Source organism: Solea solea, chromosome 1 (genome assembly GCF_958295425.1).
Source record: "Solea solea chromosome 1, fSolSol10.1, whole genome shotgun sequence".
Lineage (NCBI taxonomy): Eukaryota > Metazoa > Chordata > Actinopteri > Pleuronectiformes > Soleidae > Solea > Solea solea.
In genome coordinates, this window is record NC_081134.1 from 35,783,265 (window position 1) to 35,807,162 (window position 23,898).

Genomic DNA, 23,898 nt, shown 5'->3' on the forward strand with positions numbered 1-23,898 from the left:
CTGACATTGATGTACAATGTGAAATCACTTTTTATTAGTTGGGAAATTCTTCAAAATGCTCGGCTGAAGTTTTTCCACATCTGCTCAAACGCGGCGATTCACAAACTGCTCTCTCTTTGTGTGAGACGTCTGGAGCAGGGTCTTGTTTTTGTGCTGGTTTAAAGGCCTGAACTGTCTTCAGTCAGGGTCAGATGGATGAAATAATGCCTTTATACATTTCTTATTCCTTCAGAATATGAAGGTATATACACAGAAAACCATAAGACTGCAGTCCGTCTGTCTGTCCGCTCCAGATCTATTCGTCTATTGAATTTTAATAAATGCATGTCATGGGGTTTTGTCCATATGCTTTTGTGTGTGGAATTAAAGATTCATACTGGCAAAGCAGAGCCATGAAATACCTGTATTCAAACCCCAGATAAATTCATTCTACACAGCGTCTCTCAGATACACATAGTTTACATCGTGAGGGCAGAGATACGTTCTGACCCAGAGCAGAACTCTTTTTTTGTAGACTTGTTTAGAGGCGATGTTGATCGCATGTGTCTGAATGTTTGTTCCATTCACTCTGGAAAATAAGGAGCACAAGTTTAATAAAATGAGACATGGTGCGCGTTGTGTTGCAGACCCGCAGACCGCCCCCAGCGAGGTGGACGGGGTCAACCTGGAGGAGATCCGTGAATTCGCCAAAGCATTCAAGATCCGCCGGCTGTCTCTGGGCCTGACACAGACTCAGGTGGGCCAGGCGCTCAGCGCCGCCGAGGGGCCGGCCTACAGTCAGTCTGCCATCTGCAGGTAAGGATGAGAACATGACACAATAAATACCTCCTTTTTACTAAATACGGATGAGCCGATACGATATTCAGTATCAGTCCCAAACTGGCCAGAAAAAGAAAATCATAAAATCGGATGTGATCCAAAAACCCAGTGTTTCACTAAGCACAGGCTGTGATAACACTGTGTGAGGAATCACATGTTGGCCATACTGCAGAGGTCACATATTTTAAAGGTGATATATGTAAAATTTAAAATGGTTACTCCTCCTATCCCAACTCAAATTTACTGCAGGAGTTTGGCTGAAAGATTTTCAAACATACATAAAGAGATGCACTTAATACGCCTGGCTTGTGTGTTCCCACAGAAAACTCATTTCAAAATAAAACAGGCCTTGGTTTCCTAAAAGGTGGCAGGGGATTATTCATCCATATTGCCACCCTCAAACAAACGAAAATTGAAATAAGAACTGAGAACTTTGACCTTAGTTTTGGTCTGTAACAAACCTATTTGGTAAATGTAAGCATGTAAGCAATAGGCTGAAATGTAAAGTAAAAGTATTGTCTACTTTAGAGCAGCAGTGGGGAATCATCACATGATGAGAGGAGGCAACAAGGCCTTAACTACATTATATACATTGAATATTCAGTGACAGAGTATGACAAGTACGGAGTGTTATGGCGCTTTTCCACTTTACAGTTCTAGCACGACTCGGCTCGACTCTACTTGTTTTTTTTTTGCTTTTCCATTAGTGATAGTACCTGGTGCTTTTTTTAGTACCTTCTCTGGTGAGGTTCCAAGCGAGCTGAGCTGACACTAAATTGTGACGTCTCCAGACTGCCAGCCACTGATTGGTCAGTGAATGTCATCACAAACTGAGTAGAGTTGAGCCGAGTAGTGCTAGAACTGCGCCATGAGCTGACTTGGGCCAAAGTTCCCCGTGTTTCTTCACCGTCCAGAAAAAATATCCAAACCATCATGTCTGCTGCAGTTTGTCTTCAACTTCCTCTAACACTTCTCCTCTGATGGAGATGTTTTTGAGAGAGGTACTGGGGCTTTTCAGGTTCACAAGCGTATAGCATTTGTCACCCTATAGCATATAAATATAACACATTTTTTCCATATATCACCTTTAATAAAAATAAGAGAGCAAAAGCAAGAGAAGAGAGTGTAATTTTGTAAAAATTGTGTCAAATGACAGCGGTGCGGCCTCAGTGACTCGCCTGGTGCTCGTAACTGACATCTATTTTCATCCTATGTGTTAACAGATATAATTTAAGATATTAAGATACATAATGGACTATCACCACCTCGACAAACGAAAGCTCTTATGTCTGTACTCGTCCTCCTCCCGCTCCCTCCCTTCTCTCCCGCTGACATGACAGCGCTGTGTTACTTATGCAAAATACATACACGCGTATTACACGAAGCACTTAAAGCATTTAATAATTACTAAGGCCCGTTGCCTCTTTTCGCCGTGCAGGAACATGAAGGCAGCGTTGACGGTGATGATCTGTTAATAAGATTGCCATGTTTTACTGCTGCCACAAGGACAGTTTAGCCGTAAATGGTGCATCATATATTCATGAGACAATCAGTGTTTCATCGCTCCCGCTGTTCCACTTCACTAACATTGCGCATGAAGACGCTAAATGAGCCAAATTTCCCTTTTCAGGGCAGAATAATTGGGCTACATCACGTCTGAATATTATTTTATTTAAGAAGACGACAAGTGCAATCATTTATACTCAAAGCAGGAAGTCATTCTACATCGTAAGGAATTTTTTTTTACAACATTTAAACATTTTCAAACATATTACTGTAGTTTTTTCCCCTCAAAATAAAAAGAAAAAACTTGAGCTTTGGTTACATTTAGACAAATAGTCAAATGTATCTTATGCATTTCCTGTATAAGAATCTTTTTTGGACTAATCCAAATATAATCTTCATCGTTTTGAATGCAAATACTTCAATGAAACAATAATACAAAAATAAACAATAATTATATAATATACAGTAAATATTTTATACAACATAATCCAACAGCTGAACAGGTTTATTGTATCTGGTCGTATTGAGAACATTTATTTATTTATTTAAACCTTATTGTGAAAAGGTAAATGTCTTCATATGGCACCAAAGCACTTTTTTGGAAGTATATAAATATAGATTTTCTCCATTTTTATCCCTCTCTGTGCCGTTTAAATCTCTGGTTCATGGCCATAAAAACCTCTCAATTAAACATGATCACCCTTTCTCTCATCTTGTCAAGCCCTTTTTTAAGAAAAATGTGTTAAATTCACTTTTTTAGGTCATTATATCCAAGCTATTGTTCCTTTTCTTTCCAAATTTAAACAGCACATTCTGTCTTACTTGGACATGAACTCAGCTGTGGCCTGTTTTGCATCAAGTATTCACACTTTTTCAGGAAAATTCCTGCTCTAATTTTAATGTTCCTGAGCTCTGCTGTTTTAAGTGACACCGCGCTGCCACACACTTTTAAAAATTTCATCACATCAACATCAAAGGGCCGATAAAATGTGAAACGGCACAGGAGAGACCACGTTTTTTTCTGCCGTACAAGCCCTGACTAATATTCAATGTAAAAAAAAAAAAATCACACATGAAATATTTACACCCAGGCATAATTCAAATATTTATAATATACATTAAAGGCCATTAGCTTCAAAAAATAAACACTCTGCGGGGCTGCTTTTCATGCAGTTAAGACAATTTTTTTTCTGTTTGTCAAACATTGGACACGACGGGGGAACTTCACGTCGCTTTAGTTGAGTTTAGTTAACATCAACGCAGACGTGACGTTTTGACGAAGAGACACGAGACGTCAGATTAGCTCAGAGGCCGCGGCTGTGACTCCAGACACAGAACAGACACGGACAGATGCTTCCATCTCGTCTCCTTTCACTGCTCACTATGTTTCCAGGCACTTTATTAGTTTATCTAAACAGGCACGGACATTACACGCGGGCCATCATCAAACCAATGATGTGACCGTCTGTCCTTTCAGTCTGTCAGTCTGTTTTCTTTCTCTAGTTTGTGTTCAAGAAATACTTAAATGATTTGATTACAGTGAGCAAATCTTGGCTATCATTTTAATTAAACGATGAGAGATAGAAAACATAAATAACTCTAGCCCTTAATGCGTCGCACTGTTTAGAATTCAGAGCAGAATTATGAAATAGCTGTGCTCATTAGTTTAATCTTCAAGACGACACTTTCGACTCAGCATAAATAAACATAAATAAACTGATAAGAAGTGTGCATTTTCTTATGGGTAAGTTTGTTTAAAAAACAGCCAAACTTTATCAAAGTCTCACATTTTTAATCTCCTATTAACTCCAATTTACTTATGTCACAAGAGCAGGTTACATTTCCAATATTCATATTGAGAAATTGAGGTTGAGAAATTTGATTAAATTCAGTTAAATAATAAGCAGAAATTATGTTTGTGGACAAAAAAATCAACACAACAATTTGTTTGGATTCCAACTTTTTGTCCTTGACAGATGTTTAGTACAAACATCAGTATAAGACATATTTCATTTAGTAGTTAATAAAAAAATATTTCCATTAATCCAAGTACTACTTACCATGGTTTTAGTTGTAATTATTTTTATTTATCCTTAATTAAATCGGGAAAAAAAAATAATGTCCCATTGAGACTCTTTCGCCCAAGACAAACACAAAACAAATAAAATTAATTAAACTAAAAACCGTGACATCTTCTGGGATCTGCCTCCAGTTCTTTAATTCCTATTAACTGAGATTAACTCACTAATCTTCAAGTCCATCTGCAGCTCATTCCATGCTTCAGGTGCAGAATTTATAAAAGACTCTTTTTTTCTTCAGTTTCCCAGTTAATAAAATCACCATAAAACATATTAAGATAATAGATTTTTCAGCGTTGCCCTCATCCAATAATTAATTCATATAAATATTGCAATATATGCCAAATTATGGACATGTACGCACAGTATCTAGACTCTATAATACACTAAAGTACAACACAAGACTTAAATCCACAACTGGGATTATTTATTAAAGTGTTCATATTTGAAAACACACCAGAATATACACAGAATATTTTTCTCATTGTGAATAAAATTATGTAAATGTATACTAAGTAGAAATATAGAATAAACATAAAGGTAATAGTAAAAGATTAAAACCAAGAATGTAAAATATAAATGAATGTACTACAAAAATATTACCAGGACAATATATACCATTTTTTGGACGTGGAAGTAACTCGAGGTAAGACCACCTATGTTTGTGCGGCTCTTTGTTTGTCGTGGAAACTCAGAACTGTCGATAACAAATGGAAAAGTCACGTCCGTTCCACATCAGTGTAGTATCACAGAGCAGGACATGAGGAAGTGGAAGTCATATAACGTGCAAGGACATTTTTTAGATAGATTTTACGCTGTCGCTCGGTGTGGACGAACGAGTGAATGAACGAAAAAGATTGAGGAATTATTAAAAATAGGCAATAGAACCCACTTTTAAATACTCAGTAGTATAAAACTGTTACTTGGGACACAAACTCAGATGCTAACAGCGCTTAATCATAATTAGCTGGGATTAACGTATTCCCCTCCTCGCCTAAGGCGGCGCTGCATCGAGAATTACAGAAGGAGGAGACGAGACACTTTTGTTTTACGTGAACGTACGACACATATACACTGCAACAATGGGCTCAGCCATGTCTCCCGCCTATTGTTCTACACGCACGTATGTTTTGGTTGTGTTGTACCCACAATGCCCTGCGTTGTAGTCCACTTCCTATAGACCTATGTTCTTAGGCGGACCAGAGTTTGCTTCTTTGGTACCAGATGCTGGATGATCTTCTGTGGGTTTATTTTCAATAAAATGAGTCACTTAGACACTTCAGTGGCTTCTTCAAATTTAAGGCCTTCAGCCGCAGCTCGTCTCCTTGTTCCCAGTAGGAGGACAAACGTTCAACATTCTCGTCTGCTTTGCCGATGCTAAAAAATAACGCTCCAGGAACAGTTCTGTAAATCTGATCATTTATCTATAGTATAGTATACTGAGGGCTTTATGTCCTCTGACGTCTCTCTTCTTTCTCTCTGGGCTGTTCAAAGCTCTGCTTCAAGGCTCTAAAACCCTCAGGCGAACTGTAACTCAGGGCTAAACGTGCATCACATCTCCTCAGGTCCTTTTAAGAAGAGACAGAAAGACTGGAGATGCATTCAGGGCCATTTCTCTTCTTCTGCTGATGCACTGTACTGTGGAGGAGGGAGTGCACACACACACACACACACACTCACACTCACTCACGCAGCCCAGCCGAGCAGCTCTCAACTCATTTTAGTATCTGTGGTTCCTGTTGATCCATGAAATGTCCTGTCTCTGGTGACTCTTCATATTTACTAATGTATTCCCCGCAGTATGAGGCTCCCCTCTCTGCGCTGTTTAGTTGGAAGATGGGGGGGGGGTTATAAATAATAGCGCCTGTCGACAAGCAGGGATGCACCGACCAGGTGTAGGAACAGAGGAAGTTCATGCATGCGTGGACATCTCGTCCTCGCCGCGGTTGTTGTCTGCAGCAGCCATTAAAGGAAAACGTCTCGCGTGCATTGTTTGTTCCACAGAGAGCAAAGCTTTCTCCGCCTCTCTGCTGTCTCTCCATCACAGCTGTCATATTTATTTCACTAAAAGCATCAGCAAAACACTTCACACTCGCTGTTTGTCTCATCTTCTGCAAAGTCACTTAACTTAGTGATTTAATCAGGCCTGGAAGAAACCTCTTATCTTAACAATCTGCTGTCATAAATTTTCCCCGAAAATCTCCTCTTCACACAATTTGATTCCAACTTTTTGTCGCTGACAGATGTTTTAGCGTTTGAACGTGCACAGTATATTTCACACAAACATCAGTATAAGATTTAATTCAGTAGATTATACAATTAAATATGATTTATCCTTAATTAAATCAGGAAAAATGAAGTCCCATTGAGACATAAACAAAACAAATTACAAATTAATTAAACTTAAAACCGTGACGTCTTCGGGGATCTGCCTCCAGTTCTTTAATTCCTATTAACTGAGATTAACTCACACACTCACACATATTCTTCAAAGTCACTTAACTTAGTGATTTAATCAGGCCTGGAAAAACCTCTTATCTTAACAATCTGCTATCATAAATGTCCTTAAAATCTCCCTAATTATGACTTAACACACAAAACATGAGTAAAGGAAATCTCCTCTTCACACAATAATATATAATGTTAGAACGGTGGTTCCCAAACACTGGGGTGGGGCCCACAGATGGGTCGCAGAGGTTTTTTTTTGTCCCCAAAGAAAATTTTACTCGAGATTTTCCATCATGATGTCGTCATCACAATATTTGTGACATTTTTTTAACAGAATTTCAAAATAAAAGTGTGTTTTTTGATAGGGAATGATATAAAGTTCACAATATTTAGATTTAAGATTTAAAACCTAATTTATTAGCAATTTACAACAGTTTTAATCCATAATAATGGTAAAATGGTTCATAAGACTTTCTCCTGTGGGACGACAAAGTCAGAAGAAATAATTTCTTCACACTTTAAATTCCCTTTAAATGTAATTGCGAGCATACACTTTTCAAGGATTAATTAAGATGCTGCTGTAAAGAATCATGCTGAGCAACTTCTTTAATAATTCACTTTGTAGTTCACTTGCACTTTGTACGCTGTGGTTGTCATGATGTCAGATCATTAAAAAAGAAACATATAAGTAAATCTTGAACACACAAAACACAACCAGTGAATAAAAACATACATGTAATCAGTTCAGACAAAAGTCAACATGTTAGTTGTTTAAAAGGTTAATTAATCGACTTCTTTTGGTTCTACATGCAAAAAAGAATTAGTATTGAGGATTTTTGTAGAAAACAAGTGGGGGTTTTTTTTACAGGCAGAGTCACTGAGCCGCCAACAAGAAGAAACACAAAAGCTTTATGTTTTTATTCTTACTGTGACTCCCAAAAGTACCAGAAAAATGATGTGTCGTGCAAAAACATAGAGTTGCAGGAACTTTGCGGGGTTTTGGTGTGAAAATGTGTTAAAAATGTATTAAATGTACATTTTGGTTAATAATTCAAGGTATTTCCTTTGTAAATAAATGATGGTGCCATATGTAACTGCATGCATTAGTGGATTATTTTTAATATATGACCTGAGGGCAAGAAATTCCTGTTTTTGTTTTTCTGTTGATTTCACTTTGAATGACAGTTAAAAAACAGTGATGTTACTGGTTTAGATGGAGCTGATTTTAGTTGTTGGCAACATCTCCTTCCTCCACTATTGCCAATTTGGGACAGAGAACCACAACCTCCTCCAGAAAATTAACACACACACTGGCAAGTGACGCCTCCAGCTGCTGCAGCTGAGGTGTTTCCAGGTCCAAACTCAGTGGAGAACTTGGATGCTAGTCTCAGTCCCAGTGGCATTCTGGTTGAGGAGAGTAAAAAAAAAGAAAACGCAGGCAGCTTATCCCTCTGTTCTGGCAGGGCGCCTAAGTAAGATTCTTTTTTCTCAATTCTCCCCAGACACACCATCCTGAGAAGCCACTTTTTCCTACCACAGGAAGCCCAAGAGAACACTATAGGTAACAGTCTGACAGGAAAACTGAACCCTGGCCTTTTATATCCTGCCAGGTTTGAGAAGTTGGACATCACCCCTAAAAGCGCCCAGAAGATTAAGCCCGTTCTGGAGCGCTGGATGGCCGAGGCTGAGGCCCGCCACCGATCCGGCATGCAGAACCTGACTGAGTTTATCGGCAGCGAGCCTTCAAAAAAGCGCAAGCGGAGGACCTCTTTCACCCCGCAGGCGCTGGAGATCCTCAACAGCCACTTTGAGAAGAACACGCACCCGTCCGGACAGGAAATGACGGAAATAGCCGAGAAACTGAACTACGACCGCGAGGTGGTGCGCGTCTGGTTCTGCAACAAGAGGCAAGCGTTGAAAAACACGATAAAGCGCTTGAAACAGCCCGAGCTCGGCGTGGCCACGCCACTGGACCCTCTCACCGATTCTCTAGAGGAGCTCCCGAAATGAACGAGCTCTCTGGACGACATTTACAACGACAACAAAAAAAAGTGTGGAGAAGTGGCGGCCGCGAGAAACGACGGAAAGTGGACGAACTTATCTTGGCATGAGAAGCGAAACGGACATGTCGACGGACAGTCACGAGTGTGCAAATGAAAAACTTGTATGTTGTCAGTGTGATTACCACAGTTGTGTAAATCAGTGATTCCCAAACACTGGGTCGGGACCCACAGGCGCGTCACGGGAGATGTTTTTGTGGCCCTCAACGACAACAAATTTGCCCCCAACCTTTTTTTTTAGTTTAGATTAATGTGTATACATTTTTAAAAAAAACATTCCTTGGAAATGATTCTGTTACCAACTCACAGTGATATTCAGGCTGTAATTATGCACTTATTTGAGATTTTGGGTCACAGTTGTTTGCCGTCTTTAAAAAAAGTGGGTCCCCCGTAAAAAGAAAGTTTGGGAAACACTGGTGTAAATGACCTTGCAAGGCAAAAACCAAAAACAGGAAAAAAGAGATTAATATGTGAGAATTATGTATAAAAAAAATAACAACAATAATAATAATAATAATAAAAAAAAAAAATGATGTGCTGTTTCAAAGAGTTTTAGATTCTGGTCTCACACGGACCAGACTTCGCCCAAATTTTTGGTTCCTACGCGGAGGGATTTAGTAAAGAGATCATACCAAATCAAAACACTATTTACCAAAGTCTGTTGCATCTGAGTACTAAGAATAATTTTGTAATGTAAATGTGCTCTAAATTTTTACATTTGTACTGGCAAATCTAAGCTATATGTGTGAGGTCGAGTAAAACATTTTATCTTTGTCTCGCTTACTTTTTTCTTCATTGTTTGTATGTAAATATCTAAAACAACAACAAAAAAAAAGAAACGAGAAAACTGCTGTCACCACACTGAAGGTTCTTTTTTTTGGGGGGGGGATAAAAATGATAATAATAATAATAATAGTAATTACCTTTGTTGTTAAATGATGGCATTATAATGTTGTTTGCCTCCGATTTGTGTTTCATCTGCAAATATTTTCAGTCACGGTGTAACTTTGTACAACTTTTACAGGTTATTTATTGACGCTCTCGTGCGATCGGAGGGAGAGAGAAACGGAGAATTGTCTTGTGATGATGAGGGGAAAGTTTCAGTGTCAGTTTTTCTTTTTCTTTTTGGAGCTCCTGTGTCTGTATTCTGTTGCCAAAGCCTGATAGCCAAAGAACACATGTAAACATTCAAGCTCAAGGACTGAGGAAGATTTTTACCTTTTTATTTATTCCTTCTCACCACTTTCTCTTCCCTTTTTTTGTAATTGTTTTAATATTTAAATCAAGTTCAACAACAAAAAAAACTGTTATGTCAATGTCTGCTTTTGTTTTTAAGGAAAAAGGGGTTTCTTTTAATCAAATGTACAGCCTTGACTCAAATAAATGTTACATAGCCCTTAAGATAAATGACATTTTGCTAATATCACTGAAAATGACACATGTATTTACACAGAAACACCCTTTAATTGTGCCCTAAAAGGAAGTTAAACGTGTGGTTGAAGCCAAACGACTGATCTCACTCCAGTTCAGCTGCTTTTATAACCTTGAATATTTTTAAACCTTTCTATTTTTCTTTCTATTCCTTGTTGCTTACAGTTAAGTTAAGTGAAACTCTACAATCAGTGTCTTCAATGAAGCTGTGTTTTCTCACGTATGAACTGATTTCTGCCACAGTAAAGTGTTTACTTCACCAGATTTCTCGTAAAAGATCTCATGTATTTGTGATTCTTTTTTTTAAAATGTGTTTTGGGTTTAGATTAATTTATTTCCATGTGGTTTAAAAATGTTGCAGCAGCCAATGATTTAATGACTTGCACTCACAATCATTCAGGAATTGGGTAATTTCATGCATCAATGTGATTAAAATAATAATGTAATGTCCAATAATGTTATAAATTATTATATTGTTGGTATTGTTCAAAGGGAATCACTAATAACTGAAGACAATAATATTATAATAATATACAATAATGTACTAATGCTTCTGTAGCTAAAATATGAACACACACACACTCAGCCAATATTGTAATATCTTATATAATATTACATTTTTATTTCATTAAATATTAAAAAATGTTACATTATTGACTTTTAGTCCATTAAAAAGATACATTATTGGCCTTTATTACAGTAAAACCTAAAGAAATACTACATTATTTGCTTTTATTACAGTGAAAACTATAGAAATATTACATTATTGGCTTTTATTACAATAACAACTAAAGACATATTACATTATTGATTTTTATTACATTAAAATGCTAAAAAATATTACATTATTGGCTTTAATTACAGTGAAAACTAAAGAAATATTACATTGTTGGTTTTAATTACATTTAAAACTGAAAAAATGTACACTATCGACTTTTATTACATTAAAATACAAAAAAAATATTGCATTATTGGCTTTTATTACAGTGAAAACTAAAGAAATATTACATTATTGGCTTTAATTACATTACAAACTGGAAAAAAATTACATTATTGCTTTTATCACATTAAAAACTAAAGAAATATTATATTATTGGCTTTTATTACAGTGAAAACAATAGATATATTACATTATTGGTTGCTACAAATGTCACTAATTCAGACAAAAACCTCCCAAACTGTCACTATAAATATTTGGCTTTTGCAAAAACCCCATAAGAAAAGGGGAGAAAGGGGGAAAAAAGGGAATAAATGTCACATTTCAGAACAAGTGAACTTGAAATGTTATTTAACTGATTTCAAAATCATGTGTGTGTTCATGTCACGCCCGTGTGCACTGTTGTCATGTAAGAAAATACATTTACATCAACGTATGTTACTTTTATTTGTTTTATTTTTTAAGAGGGTCGTCTTGGCACGAGAGTGACGTCATGTCTGAGGAAGCAGCAGAGGATCAGTTTATGACATTTAAGCTGTAACCAAAACCAAAAACAAAGAAAGAAAAAGCAAATGGAAGAAGTTACTTTAACGCCTTTGCTCAACTTTTCAATGCTGGACCAAAGCTCTATCGTTATGCACATTGTACAGAGAAGTAGATTCACGGAATTGACAATCTTTTAAAAAAAAAATAAAATCTGAGATGAAAAATAATAATTGATGAGTATAAATGTACAGTCCAGGATTTACCTCAGATTGCAGCAGGTGAGGAAGACAAAAAAAACACCTGCACTATGTCGTCCACCTCCAACACGGAGAGACACAGAGCCGGGCTTGTGTTTTATTTACTATTATTATTATTATTATTATGGGACACATGATTGTTTTTGTGAAACCACATGTTTTTCTTTCCCCGTTGTCGTCATCGTTGTTGTTTTTCTTCTCTCGTCCACATGTGTAGATCCACGTTAGAGGAGAAGGAGATTACCACAGTGTTGCTCTTAACCCAGATTAAAACGGTTTTCTTTGTCACTTCTTTATTCATTCATTTATTTATTTACTTATTTATTCGAGGACTTTTCTGGACATTTGACTGCTTTGACTTTTTTTTTGTTTTGATCGCTGAAGAACTTGAAACCAAAGCTGAAGAGTCTGCAGAGGTTGGTTTTCTCTTCTTTATTTTTTTTTTCCTTTTTTTATCGACTGAAAACTGTACTTAATATATAGAGCAATATCTGTTTGGTCATTTAAAGCAGCACTTTGTGTATTTCTTAAATAAAAAACGTTAAAAAAAAAAAGGTGGGGGGGATGCGTGAAGTCTGTCACATTGATTTGTACCATAATTAGTAATAAATAATTAAGTTTGATGAGGTTTGTGTCGTCGTTTTATGTGTTTTTTTTACAGGTACAGTGAAATTTGTCATTTGTGAGCGACTGTGAAAACACGATGTGAATATCAAAGGCTCATTCTTTAGCAGTGAACATAAAATCAACTCATAATCAATAAAAAAATCAAGTATAATTATTTTAGCTTCAATATCAGCCAAATGGCATTGTTTTCACCTATATTTTACACACAACATTAAGCTAGAAATGTCCCTAAGATAAAATCCAAAGCAATAACTGTAATAAAATAATTGAGGTTTATACAGTATGTTAAGAAAATAAAATAAACTAGAAGATGTTAGTGATGTTCAAAACATTTATTTAAATATTTAGTCCATTGTTTGAAACCACTGCTTTATTTTATTTTACCGTTGGTAATCAGTTTCTTAAATAAGGTCAAAGGTCAAATAAGGTAATGAAATGTTGCTGGTTAAACTATAACTATAGTATAGTTAAACTATAACTATTATTACATAAATGAATGACATCATCTGCGATTAACTATTAGTAGCTGGTTTATTATTCCACATGAATAAATTAAGTGAACCCATATATAAACTGCACAAAGAAGTGCATCAACCACTCCTGTGTGCAGTGATTTGAAACTTATTAAACAAAATACTTGAAATAACCTTGAAACAGGTGATTAGTGCCTAAAAAAAAACATCCATAAAGAACATTTTATTTAACGTGTATTCATGAGAATGTACTGCAGACAGCCAGCAGGGGGCGAGCACGATGTTTTTACCGCTTCAACTTTTTGTGAGGTCCAAAAAAACGGTATCTTTGTGGGGACATTTGACCTAGTGGGAACATTTGATGGGCCACACAACTTTAAGGGCTTTTTCGGGGTTATGGTTTAGGGTTAGGTTTTAGGCACTTCTCTGTGATGGTTAAGGTAAGTGGCTAGGAAATTCATTATGTCTATGTGTCCTCACCAAGGTTATAATAGTTTTGGTTTTTCATTAGTTTGAGTTTTTATTGAGTTTTGACTTTTTGTTTTTAAAATGAGTTCATCTTCATTCATTTTTAGAGCAAGTTTGCTCATTTTTATTAGTTTTTATTTTATGTAAATGCTTAGTTTTAATTAGTTTTAGTGTTAGTTTTTTGCAATATGGAGTATTTGCCAGCTGAGAAAAATAAATGCACTTTATATGAACCCAAAAGGATTATATAAGAAATGAATTTACAAAGACAGAAAGAAAACCAAACACATTTTCAGTGATTTATCAGGTTTTTTTTAACTAGGTTTTATTTTTATATTTCAGTGAAGGAAAAGGTTTTTTCAATTTCAGTTTTCGTTATTTCGTTTTTATTAACAATAATAATCTTGGTTCTCGCTAAACTATAAAAACTAACACATAAGTGTGTGTGTATGTGTGTGTGTCTGGTATTCCTTATGTTATGGGGACCTAAGTCTGCTTACACGGTCACATTATGGAGACAAAAATCAAGTCCCCTTAACGCAAATGATTACATTTTAAGGTGAGGACATGTTTTGAATTTAGGATGAGGTCAGGGTCAGATTAGGGTTAGGGTCAGGATTAGGTTAGTAGTAATTATGGTTAGAGTAAGTCTCCATGTAAGTTATTGCAATGTCCTCTGAAGTCAGTGTGTGTGTGTGTGTGTGTGTGATCTAAGGTAAAGGCGGACGTGTGGGTCAAAAGTCTGAGCGATGCACAAAAAAAGCACGACTGACTTCTCTTTTTATCTTTTCAAGCTTCCACATAAACTTTTTTTAAATCGAGAGCATCAAATAAAATCTAAAATAAATCTTCCACAAAGTCACACCTGAGTGCAAGTTCAATCCCAAACCTCCGTGTTCCGGGTGACACACACTTATTTGACCCCCATGACCTCTGGTTGGTCGACAGATGAGCGAGGTTATTTGACGCGTTGTAATGCGAGAGAAGAAGAAGAAGAGCCGCACGTACGTACAATGCGTTGGTGTTTATTCAGATTTCCTCGGGGGTCAGTGGAGAAGAATACGTGTCAGGTTTGCTTCCCATCAAAGCTTCATGTGTTTGCCTTCGCCCAAATAACAACGAGACAAGTGTAAAGAAGACGGAGAAATATATAAATAAAGCGCGGAGAAAGCCTTTTGAAACTAAACTCAAAAGTTTTGACGCAGCTTCCCTGCTCCGTGATGTGCCTTTGAAAAAAAAAGAAGAAAAAAAGAAACGGGAGCGGGCTGTTGAAAAGAAAGTAGTAAATAAATAAATAATAATAATAAAAAGCAGAGACAACATAAATTATTAACATTAGACTGAGAACTGATGTTGGAGATGCTTTTTCGTCTTCCTTTCAGCTCCTTCTCTTCTTCCCCCTTCATTTAAAAAGCCTGGATGTATTTTTTGAGCGATGATGGCTGAGGTGGCGTCTTTTCATGTTCTTTTGTTTTTCCATCTGCTGTCTTCTGCCATTAAAAGTGTAATTGTGCAGAAACAGACTCTGACCCATATCTGTTTTCTAAAACTGTTTGTTTTCTGTTTCTGATAAAAGTTTGCTTTCTATTCTCTCTCTAACACACACACACAAACACACACTGGTTTCCATGCCTTCAGAGGACATTGCATTGACTTACATTCATTTCCTGGAGATTTACTCTAACCTTAACCAGAATAACATCAAACTTAATCCTAATCTTAACCCTGATCCTAACCTTAATCTAACCCTGACCTCATCCTAACTTCAAAACATGTCTTCACCTTAAAATGTATTGTGGGGACTTGATTTTTGTCCCCATAAGGAAGACTAGTCCCCATAATGTGACTTAGGTCCCCACAACATACGCAATACCAGGTCACACACACACACACACACACACACACACACACACACATAATGCATTCCCTAGTACCTTACTTTAACCTTAATTACCACAGCACAGTTCCTAGCCTTAACCTTTACCCTTACCCTAACCTAAATCCAATTCTAACACTAACCCTAAAACCAGGTTTTAACCCCAAAAAATCCTGTTTAAAGTTGTGGGAACAAAATGTCCTCACAAAGATAGGTTTGTATGTTTTTTTTAACCTCAACCCTATCCTTAACCTTAACCAGTTAATCCACAACCCTAACCTTAACCGAGCCACATTTCAAATCTTAGGTCAAAATTTTACCAGCTCCAAAAGAGGGACCATGGTTTTGGTCTCCATGAGGACTACTGGTCCTGACAGCGTCAGTGTTTATGCTGCAAAAGGTCCTAAATGTTGTTTAGGTGACCCCTGTGACCCTCATGTGGAGGATAAAGCAGTGGTGATTCTCCCTCTGGTGGTCATTCAAGAGAATACGGGGTGTGAGCACTTCCACATTGGCTTCACTTTCCTCAAACAAGCACTATACGTTCATTATTTACAGTATATGCAGTTACTTTCACATGTAATACAGGCTTAAACGGGCATTTAATGAAATAAAAATGTACATAACGCTGGACACTAAACACAAGTGAGACCCTTTCTGTGGCTTTACAGCGGACTCACAAACGGATAAGACAGAATCACAGCGAGAAGCTCTGTCCAAAGACGCACTGCGTGTTTGTTTCAGAGTTCAGAGCAGATATATCAGAGCGGCGTACACTCGTTTGAGGGCTCACATCCAATCCTTTATGGTGTTTTCGAGTAGAGACAATCACACAGTAAAGACCAGGTTTGATCTCTGAATGGTTCTTCCAGGAGCAGCTGGGGTCTTTGTGCAGCAGAGTCCTCCTCTTTGTGTCCCCCCGTGTGTCTTTTCTCCCTAAACAGAATCGCAGTAAACTCTCCTTTAGCCTCCCCCCCGCCAAGCTGTCTGACTTGTAGAAATAAAACATTCTCCCGTTTTCGACCTGCAGCCGCCTGAAATAGTCCCGCACTGAGGAGAGTGAGGCCGCATAGAAATATTATGACATGTCTGCGCTCCAAATGGATTATGTTTCAATATCAGTGAGGACACAGAAACGGAGAGGTGGAGGGAGAGAGTGCATGTGTTGGATGCAGATGGTTTGAAATTGCTGCCTTTGTTTTCAATCAGGCATGAAGCATTCACTTTCCTTATCGTTCAGACAATGCGCCGGTGCGCGGTGGGGCTGATGTTCTGGGTAAATGAACTGTCTGTGTATCCCTCACCCTCCGCTCCTCCGCCGTCTTGTTTTCACTTCCTCCTCAAGGTTGAGATGTTGGTACAGCGACTGTGAAGCGCTCTGCACACCCAGATGCCTCTTGAGGTGCAATTACCAAATCCTCACATGCAATCGAGGTCAGCCATGCATATGATCCCTTTTGCTTTTCCCGGTGTGGTCTTCGTCCCCCCCAGCCCCCCATCCCCTCCCTCTCTCTTTTTCCAGCGTTATTAGCAATGACACAGTGTGAGGTATTTTCAGGTAGATGAGTTAATAGCCCGGGTCTTTACAGAGACACCTGTCTGACTTCCATCAGCCTGTAGTCCATTTAACTTTACAGCAGCCTGGCTGTTGACCTGTGATGTCTCTGTTTGCACGACCACAGGGGTGAGAGTGTAAAACGCTCTCGTTCCGCTTTCAACCAACCTCGCACAAACACAGTGTGAGTGTGGATTTCAATAATGTTTGGGGTGTTGACATTAGCAGTAAAAGCAGCAAGAAGACCCGGGCTTTGTGACCTGGTCGGAACCAGGGCCTTTCTGCAGGGAGTCTGCATGTTCTCCCTGTGTGTGCGGGGCTCCAAAAACATGCACATTTTGGGAATTAGGCAAATTGAGCACTCTATGTGTTTATGTGTCCCTGTGATGGACTGGCAACCTGTCCAGTTTGTACCTTGCCTTTCACCCTATAATCAGCTGGAATTGGCACCAGTGACCCCCGTGACCCTCACGTGTAGGATAAAATGGTAGAAGATGAGTAAGTGAGAGTGCTTATGTCGACAGGATCTTAAGAATCACCATGAGACAGTGTTTTCCAAATGGGAAAATGAAGTTTGTAAACTGCTCACTCTCTCACCGAGGTCCCATAGAGAAAATGACTCACAGGGACACAGGAGCTCCTCCTCTACTGCTGCCCTGTTTAGTCATTTGTGTCATTTAAGTAAACAAAGGAACAAAGGATTCAAACACCGGAGTAACAAATTGATATTTGAAGTGATAAATGGAGGCAGCAGTGGATTAACACCTCCTGCGTTGCCATGATGTAAAATTGCATGATTTTCTCTCAGCGGTTTACGGTGTGACACAAACTTCCCTTTCCAGACAAAAAAAAAGTGTCTGACAGCAAAGACAAGCAGCAAACACACTCTTTAAGTATCATAGACTTAAGCTGCTGTACATTTCATTTGTTCCGTTGCATGCAGCCATGTTTTCAGTGTTCATGTTCTCAAAGGCAAAGTCAGTGCTGACGAGGTGTTTTATGACGTTACAGATAAAAACCTCAAGTCCAGAACGGTGTCACTTTCAACCAGGCTCCTATTATATGACACCAGCTGTCACTCACGCTGGTGTCCACTCATATGTGGCATATTTTACCATCTATTTTCCTCAAAATGGGAACATAATTTATTTAAAATCGACATTGACATCTATTGGTGAAGACTTGCAACAATGAACTCTTTAGGATAATGTTTATTATGTTGTAAATCAAGTGAGACGTGCTGTGATATAGTCACGGTACACAGCCTGAAATGACGGATTATGAGATGGAAAGTGAAATGGTTTCCCCTCTTGTCATCAGGTAGTTTGTACACAGAGCCTCTCTCTCTCTCTCTCTCTCTCTCTCTCTCTCTCTCTCTCATGCACGGGTCATCACAGCTTTAAGAGTCAGAGGAAAATAGCCGTCCCTGCCCTCCATCATCCTCTCATTGCGCTGACCTCTACACAACAGTGTGGTCTACTTATGGCACATGCGGAGAGATGCAGAGAAAGAAGGGGTGGAACGGCGAGAAAAGAGAATGATTGCATATCTGAAGGCATCAAGAGAGCAGATATGGATGGCAGAGGAGTGACATGGTTGGACACATCTTGGCTTTCTTATTAGTGAGGACCTGTACAGACACTTTGAGCCTTTTTTTATAGGGGCCATGATGAAACCCCTCACCGTGCATGTGTGGAAAATGGCCAGGGGAAATCACAGATGAGAATCACTCAAAGACAGGGAGATGTCAACAGGCCCATAATGATAGCTGATGGCCTCAGAACACTCTCCTTTTCCCTCTCAGCCTCACCTGCCCAAGTCACACTATACTGGAAAACATAATTAGAGGTAAAACAGAGAGACGGAAGCTTTATCTCTGTGTTTTCTGTAAGCAGTGCTCTTTGTTTTATCCATCTGGGAGTCCTTTTTTTCTCCCCCTCCTTCCCAATCTGTCTTTCACTTCTTGGAGAGAAGGAGGAGGAGGAGAGCTCCCTCTGTGAGATGCCAAGGTGCTCCCAGTCCATTGTGCTGCTGGCTGTCAGGTTAAATTAGGGAGTACAGGCTCCGTGAGTGTAAAAAAATCAATACTTGATGGAAGATTGCTCCCCGGAAAATCTGTTTTGATTCCAGGATTAATTCTTGACCAAAGGCTCCAGCAAAATGACATGCCATTAGCCTGAAAATGAACACATTCTGCAGTGGAAATTGGATGGAAATGTGTCAGGTGATTGCCCCAGCTGTTTGTTTTTTGACTCTTTGAGCGAAGGGGACTGAAGGTGTGGCTGCCAACGAACGAGGCCTCCGAAGCAGACTCCATTTCCAGAACAGAGACAACTCCACCGTGGCCTCTCTCTGAGTATTCTCAAGGCCATTGTTGTCCAGCTGCTGCAAATGCATTCCACCAAGGTGAAATGCATTTGCTCGCCATCCGCTCTCTCTCTCCCTCTCTCTTGTGCTTTCATGGCATGAGGAATGAGAAAATCTGAAAATAAAACAAGAAGAACACCCACCACCACCTCCACCACCTCCACCACCTCCCACTGTTTACTCTACAGAGAGAAAAGGAGAGTGAGATGCCTTATTGATGAGTGGATAATGTGTTTGTCATCATGGATGACATTTTCTTTTTCTTCTCTTTTTAAAACTTTATCACTGGACATTGATGTGAGCAGCCACAGCGTTCAGGCTCTTCATATTTGTGTGAATGTTCAAAAAAGAAAAACTACAAGAGACTTTCTGAATTCTGTTTGTTTATTTTTCTGTGAGACATTTAACTTGTTTTGCATTAGCTTTTCATGTTTGGAACATTTTTTATTTCTTGTCTGAATATGATTATGTTCAAAACGTTTTTCTCAGATAGATAGATAGATAGATAGATAGATAGATACAGACAGACAGACAGACAGACAGACAGACAGATAGATAGATAGATAGATAGATAGATAGATAGATAGATAGATAGATAGATAGATAGATAGATAGATAGATACTCAATACTACCACAACTGTCAAAAATTCTGGAGATAGATAGATAGATAGATAGATAGATAGATAGATAGATAGATAGATAGACAGACAGACAGACAGACAGACAGATAGATAGATAGATAGATAGATAGATAGATAGATAGATAGACAGACAGACAGACAGACAGACAGACAGACAGATAGATAGATAGATAGATAGATAGATAGATAGATAGATAGATAGATAGATAGTTTGTGTCTTGCAGTGAACCTTTTATGGACCCTTGTAAATTTTACTATGAAACTTTGGCGCCCCCTTCTGGATAACAAATATCATTACTAAATAACTAAATAACAAAATAGTGGTTGTTAAATGTGAGCACACTTGCTGACTTAGATATTACACTTTGCAATATATATGTATACCAAAGGTATTATTTGTTTACTCGTGGAATTGGATGTGAGCTGAGTTTTACTGAAAATATAACCAAATAAACTCGGTCACATGACCTGGAAGCTGTTGCAAAAGAAAAAAAAATATTAAGATAAAATTGGGGGAACCAATGAAATAGTGAATAAAGAGGTGTTTCTCATACCTTGGAATTCTAGACATAATTCTACACTGCATTGACGTGGCTGGGTCACATGACCTGAGATTCAAATGTACATTAGAAACATTTAAAATAAATAAATAAGGAAATATTTGTAGACATGTATTTAAAAATAGATGTTTACAGAAAGAGTTAGATAGTATTGCCAGTTTGTTGTGCGTCTGAGCGGTACACACTCCGAACCAGTAGATGGTGATATGCACCTTTTTTCTTTTTTTTTTAAAAGAAAAGGAAATGGCGCTGGTTGATGACGTCAGTACATCAGGTCGTAAACGTGAGTTGGTTTGGTGCTCGCTCCAGCTGCCTCAGGAATAACAACAGCAGTCTCTTATCTTTATAAACGTTTTATATTTGTTTTATTTTTGTTAGAAGGTGACGATGTCGTGGCTTAAATCGGTTAAATCACACAGTAGTGAGGACGTGTTTGACGAGAATGCGGACGAGCTCACAGTGCAGCGTAGAGAGTGGACCACCAACATGAAGAGGAGGCTGAAGGTGAAGCTAATGTCGCTCCACATGTCTGTTTACTCACTACTAATAATAATAATACTACTACTCTATAATACGCAATCCTAATCTGTCTGTCTCTTCATTCTCATAATCCTGTGAGGAAATACCTTTGACAGAGATCAGTGTTCAGTCTGTAAATCTGAGTGTGGCAGGAAAGGTTTCTGTATTAGATATTAGTTTGTTTTTGGTATTAATGGTTGGTTTGTTCGTAAATAGCATAGTTCTTATTTCTACCTATTGGTTTACTGACTCTGGTAGCCCTGCACAAGAATTCCTATGATTCCGGACTGTGTTTGTTCTCCAATGACAAGTGAACATCTTGATTTTTTAAAACCTATTCAGTACTTTCTTTATGCATACTTTTGTTAATTGAATTGCTGGTTGTTGTTTTTCATAGCATGTGTGAGATGTTGTTATTTTACATGATTGGTTTTGGCCTCACATAAGTTAGAAGGATGACTGGTAAGGGACCAGAATGCACCACAGCGAGAGAGGAGGACATGGATTGTTGCTTGATTTTTGGACAATAAAACCATACAAAATGGCAATAACCTGGACACTAAGTATATTTTGCCTGTGTGATAATCATGGTCCATTAGTGGTCTTTTGAATAAGTTGTTAAGCTGCTGTGGCGGCTGGTAGAGACAGAAAGGGAGAGGGAGCAGGACTGTAACTAAACCAGCCACAAAATGATGAAAATATCACTTCTTCACATGGTGGTGAGTCTGGGGTGACAGTCAGAAAATAGCTTCACAGGCAGTGATTGCTTTGTTCACATACAGATATGCTATTTATATTACTTCATATTAGAAAGTTTCTGATGTATTTGTGTTACCTGCATGCTTACTATTTAATACCTTTATTTTTTTATTCTATCTTATTGTGCAATGGACAGGATGGTTATGTAGATGGAGCTGATGCTGGTGAAGAGCTTGCACTTCAACTTGGTTTCAACCAGGGTTACAAGGAAGGAGCTGCTCAGACTGTTTCTGTGGGCCGTCTCAAAGGCATCGTGAGGTAACCTTATCATATGGTCTAACACATGAAATGTATTCAGTTCAATCATAATAGATTTTAATAATACAATAATAGCAGCACATTTTTTTATTTGAGAAGCTGGACGCAGCCAATGTTTGGTACTTTTGCTTGGCAAATGACAAATTAGGTAAATAAATAGGCAATCTTGGTGTATGTTTATTAATCTGAAGAATGTAGTGTTGCAACTCTCAAAAAACACTAGTAAAAAGACAAGACTGAGTCCGTGGTACAAAAATAGGGGAAAAACATCAGTATATCATGTCATTTATATTCTATTTTTCATATTTAAATGACAACCATCCTCTTAGTAAAATTTAGGTGTGTTGCTGGAGGTGTTTTATAATCAGGTTTTTAAAGAAATACGTAGTGTGATTTGTTTGTTGTTGTTCCATTTTGCCATGTTTTTGTCCATTTACACAGAAACATCACGAGTCTCTGTTGAGTCACTCCAGGCCCAGTCCCTTCCCTGTGCCATTGTATCTAACACTGTTGCCTCTTTGTCTCTTTGCAGTGCTATATGGTGCTGGTGCCAGATCCAGCATCCAGAAAACCCTGTCCCAGCCTCTGTGACTGACCTCCTGCAGCAGGTTTCACAGCATGAAGATAAAATCACAGAAGGCATCAGGAAGGCTATGGAGAATCCTCCTCCCAGTGTGAGTGACGTCTCAGAAATCATGGAGGATCTGGAAGTGAAGCAGGTAGATCGTGGCTGTAGTGGGGAGAGCTGTGAAGAGACGGACTGCTGTAAGAGAGGAGAAAATATGGAACTGGATGATTGTTGCCAGCCACAAAAACTCTGTTCAGGGACGACTGACCACTCTTTCTGCTCAGATGAAGGTCTACACCTCCTCGTGCAGCGTTGCGTGGATGTAGTAGCAGAGCTGGAACTGCCACAGGAGCTTATCAGTCATATACAGGAGCTTGAGAAGTTATAATGACTGATGTCAGGGACCAAAATCACACTAAGAAAGGATTATACTTGAACAGACACATGAAGAGTGAATCAAAACAGTGTTGACTTTTTAAAGGGTTCAGTGTGTAAGAATAATTGACCGCAATGGTCTCAAAAAAAGGACTCCTCCCGTTCCTAAGCACGTCATGGAACTATGGTCACCTTAGCATACCACAAAGGATGTCTTTCTTCGTCACATGTGGAGTAAGCCTACAAAAACTATGGGCCTGTTGACATCATAAGGCTACAAAAACTATTTTGATTTAAAGCCATTATACAAATGTACTTATGGGTGGTGTATTCAATTTTTACCACTATACACTTCTAATGCGCTTATCCATTTAGTTCTAGCACAACTCGGCTCGACTTGTTAACTGATCTACAGTTCGACGTTGTTCAGTTTGATTCTTGTGTCGGATGTCATGCTCATGACTCTTCCAGTGACGACACTGTCTGACCAATCAGTGGCTGGCAGTCTGTTGACGTCCCATTTTTATGATCGGCTCAGCTTGCTCGGAACCTTGGTACTAAAAAAAGCAACGGTACCAGGTACCATCCCTAATGGTAATGCAAAAAAACCGGAGCCTAGCCGTGCTAGAACTGCATAATGGAAAAGCGCATAAATATTACACTCTGGACCTTTACACACTGTACTTATGTACAAAATGATTTATATTGTGTATATATATATTCTATTATGTAAAATAGTAAAATATGATTTTTCATTTTGGTATTTTTCAGAAAGAAAATAAAAATGGATTTGCTGAATTTTCTCACGTGTGACAATTATTAAAATTAT

General features: G+C 38.3%; 2 protein-coding genes across 5 annotated transcripts in view; both read left to right on the forward strand.

Annotated features, from left to right (window-relative positions):
- pou6f2 (POU class 6 homeobox 2) overlaps positions 1-10,876 on the forward strand; it is an 84,832-nt gene extending 73,956 nt beyond the window's left edge. For 3 of the 4 annotated variants that reach the window (XM_058639604.1, XM_058639617.1, XM_058639609.1), the window contains 2 exons: positions 627-795; positions 8,354-10,876. In XM_058639604.1, coding sequence (XP_058495587.1) covers positions 627-795; positions 8,354-8,861 — 677 coding nt within the window. In that variant the 3' untranslated portion in view covers positions 8,862-10,876. The remainder of the gene's footprint in view (positions 1-626; positions 796-8,353) is intronic. The other variant, XM_058639625.1, reaches the window with a different exon arrangement.
- A 9,985-nt stretch (positions 10,877-20,861) lies between these two features.
- otulina (OTU deubiquitinase with linear linkage specificity a) lies at positions 20,862-23,861 on the forward strand. The gene is made up of 3 exons (XM_058636320.1): positions 20,862-21,094; positions 22,005-22,126; positions 22,659-23,861. Exons 1-3 carry the CDS (start codon positions 20,978-20,980, stop codon positions 23,080-23,082), a joined length of 663 nt encoding a protein of 220 aa, XP_058492303.1. The 5' UTR covers positions 20,862-20,977; the 3' UTR covers positions 23,083-23,861.
- The last annotated feature ends 37 nt before the right edge of the window (positions 23,862-23,898 follow it).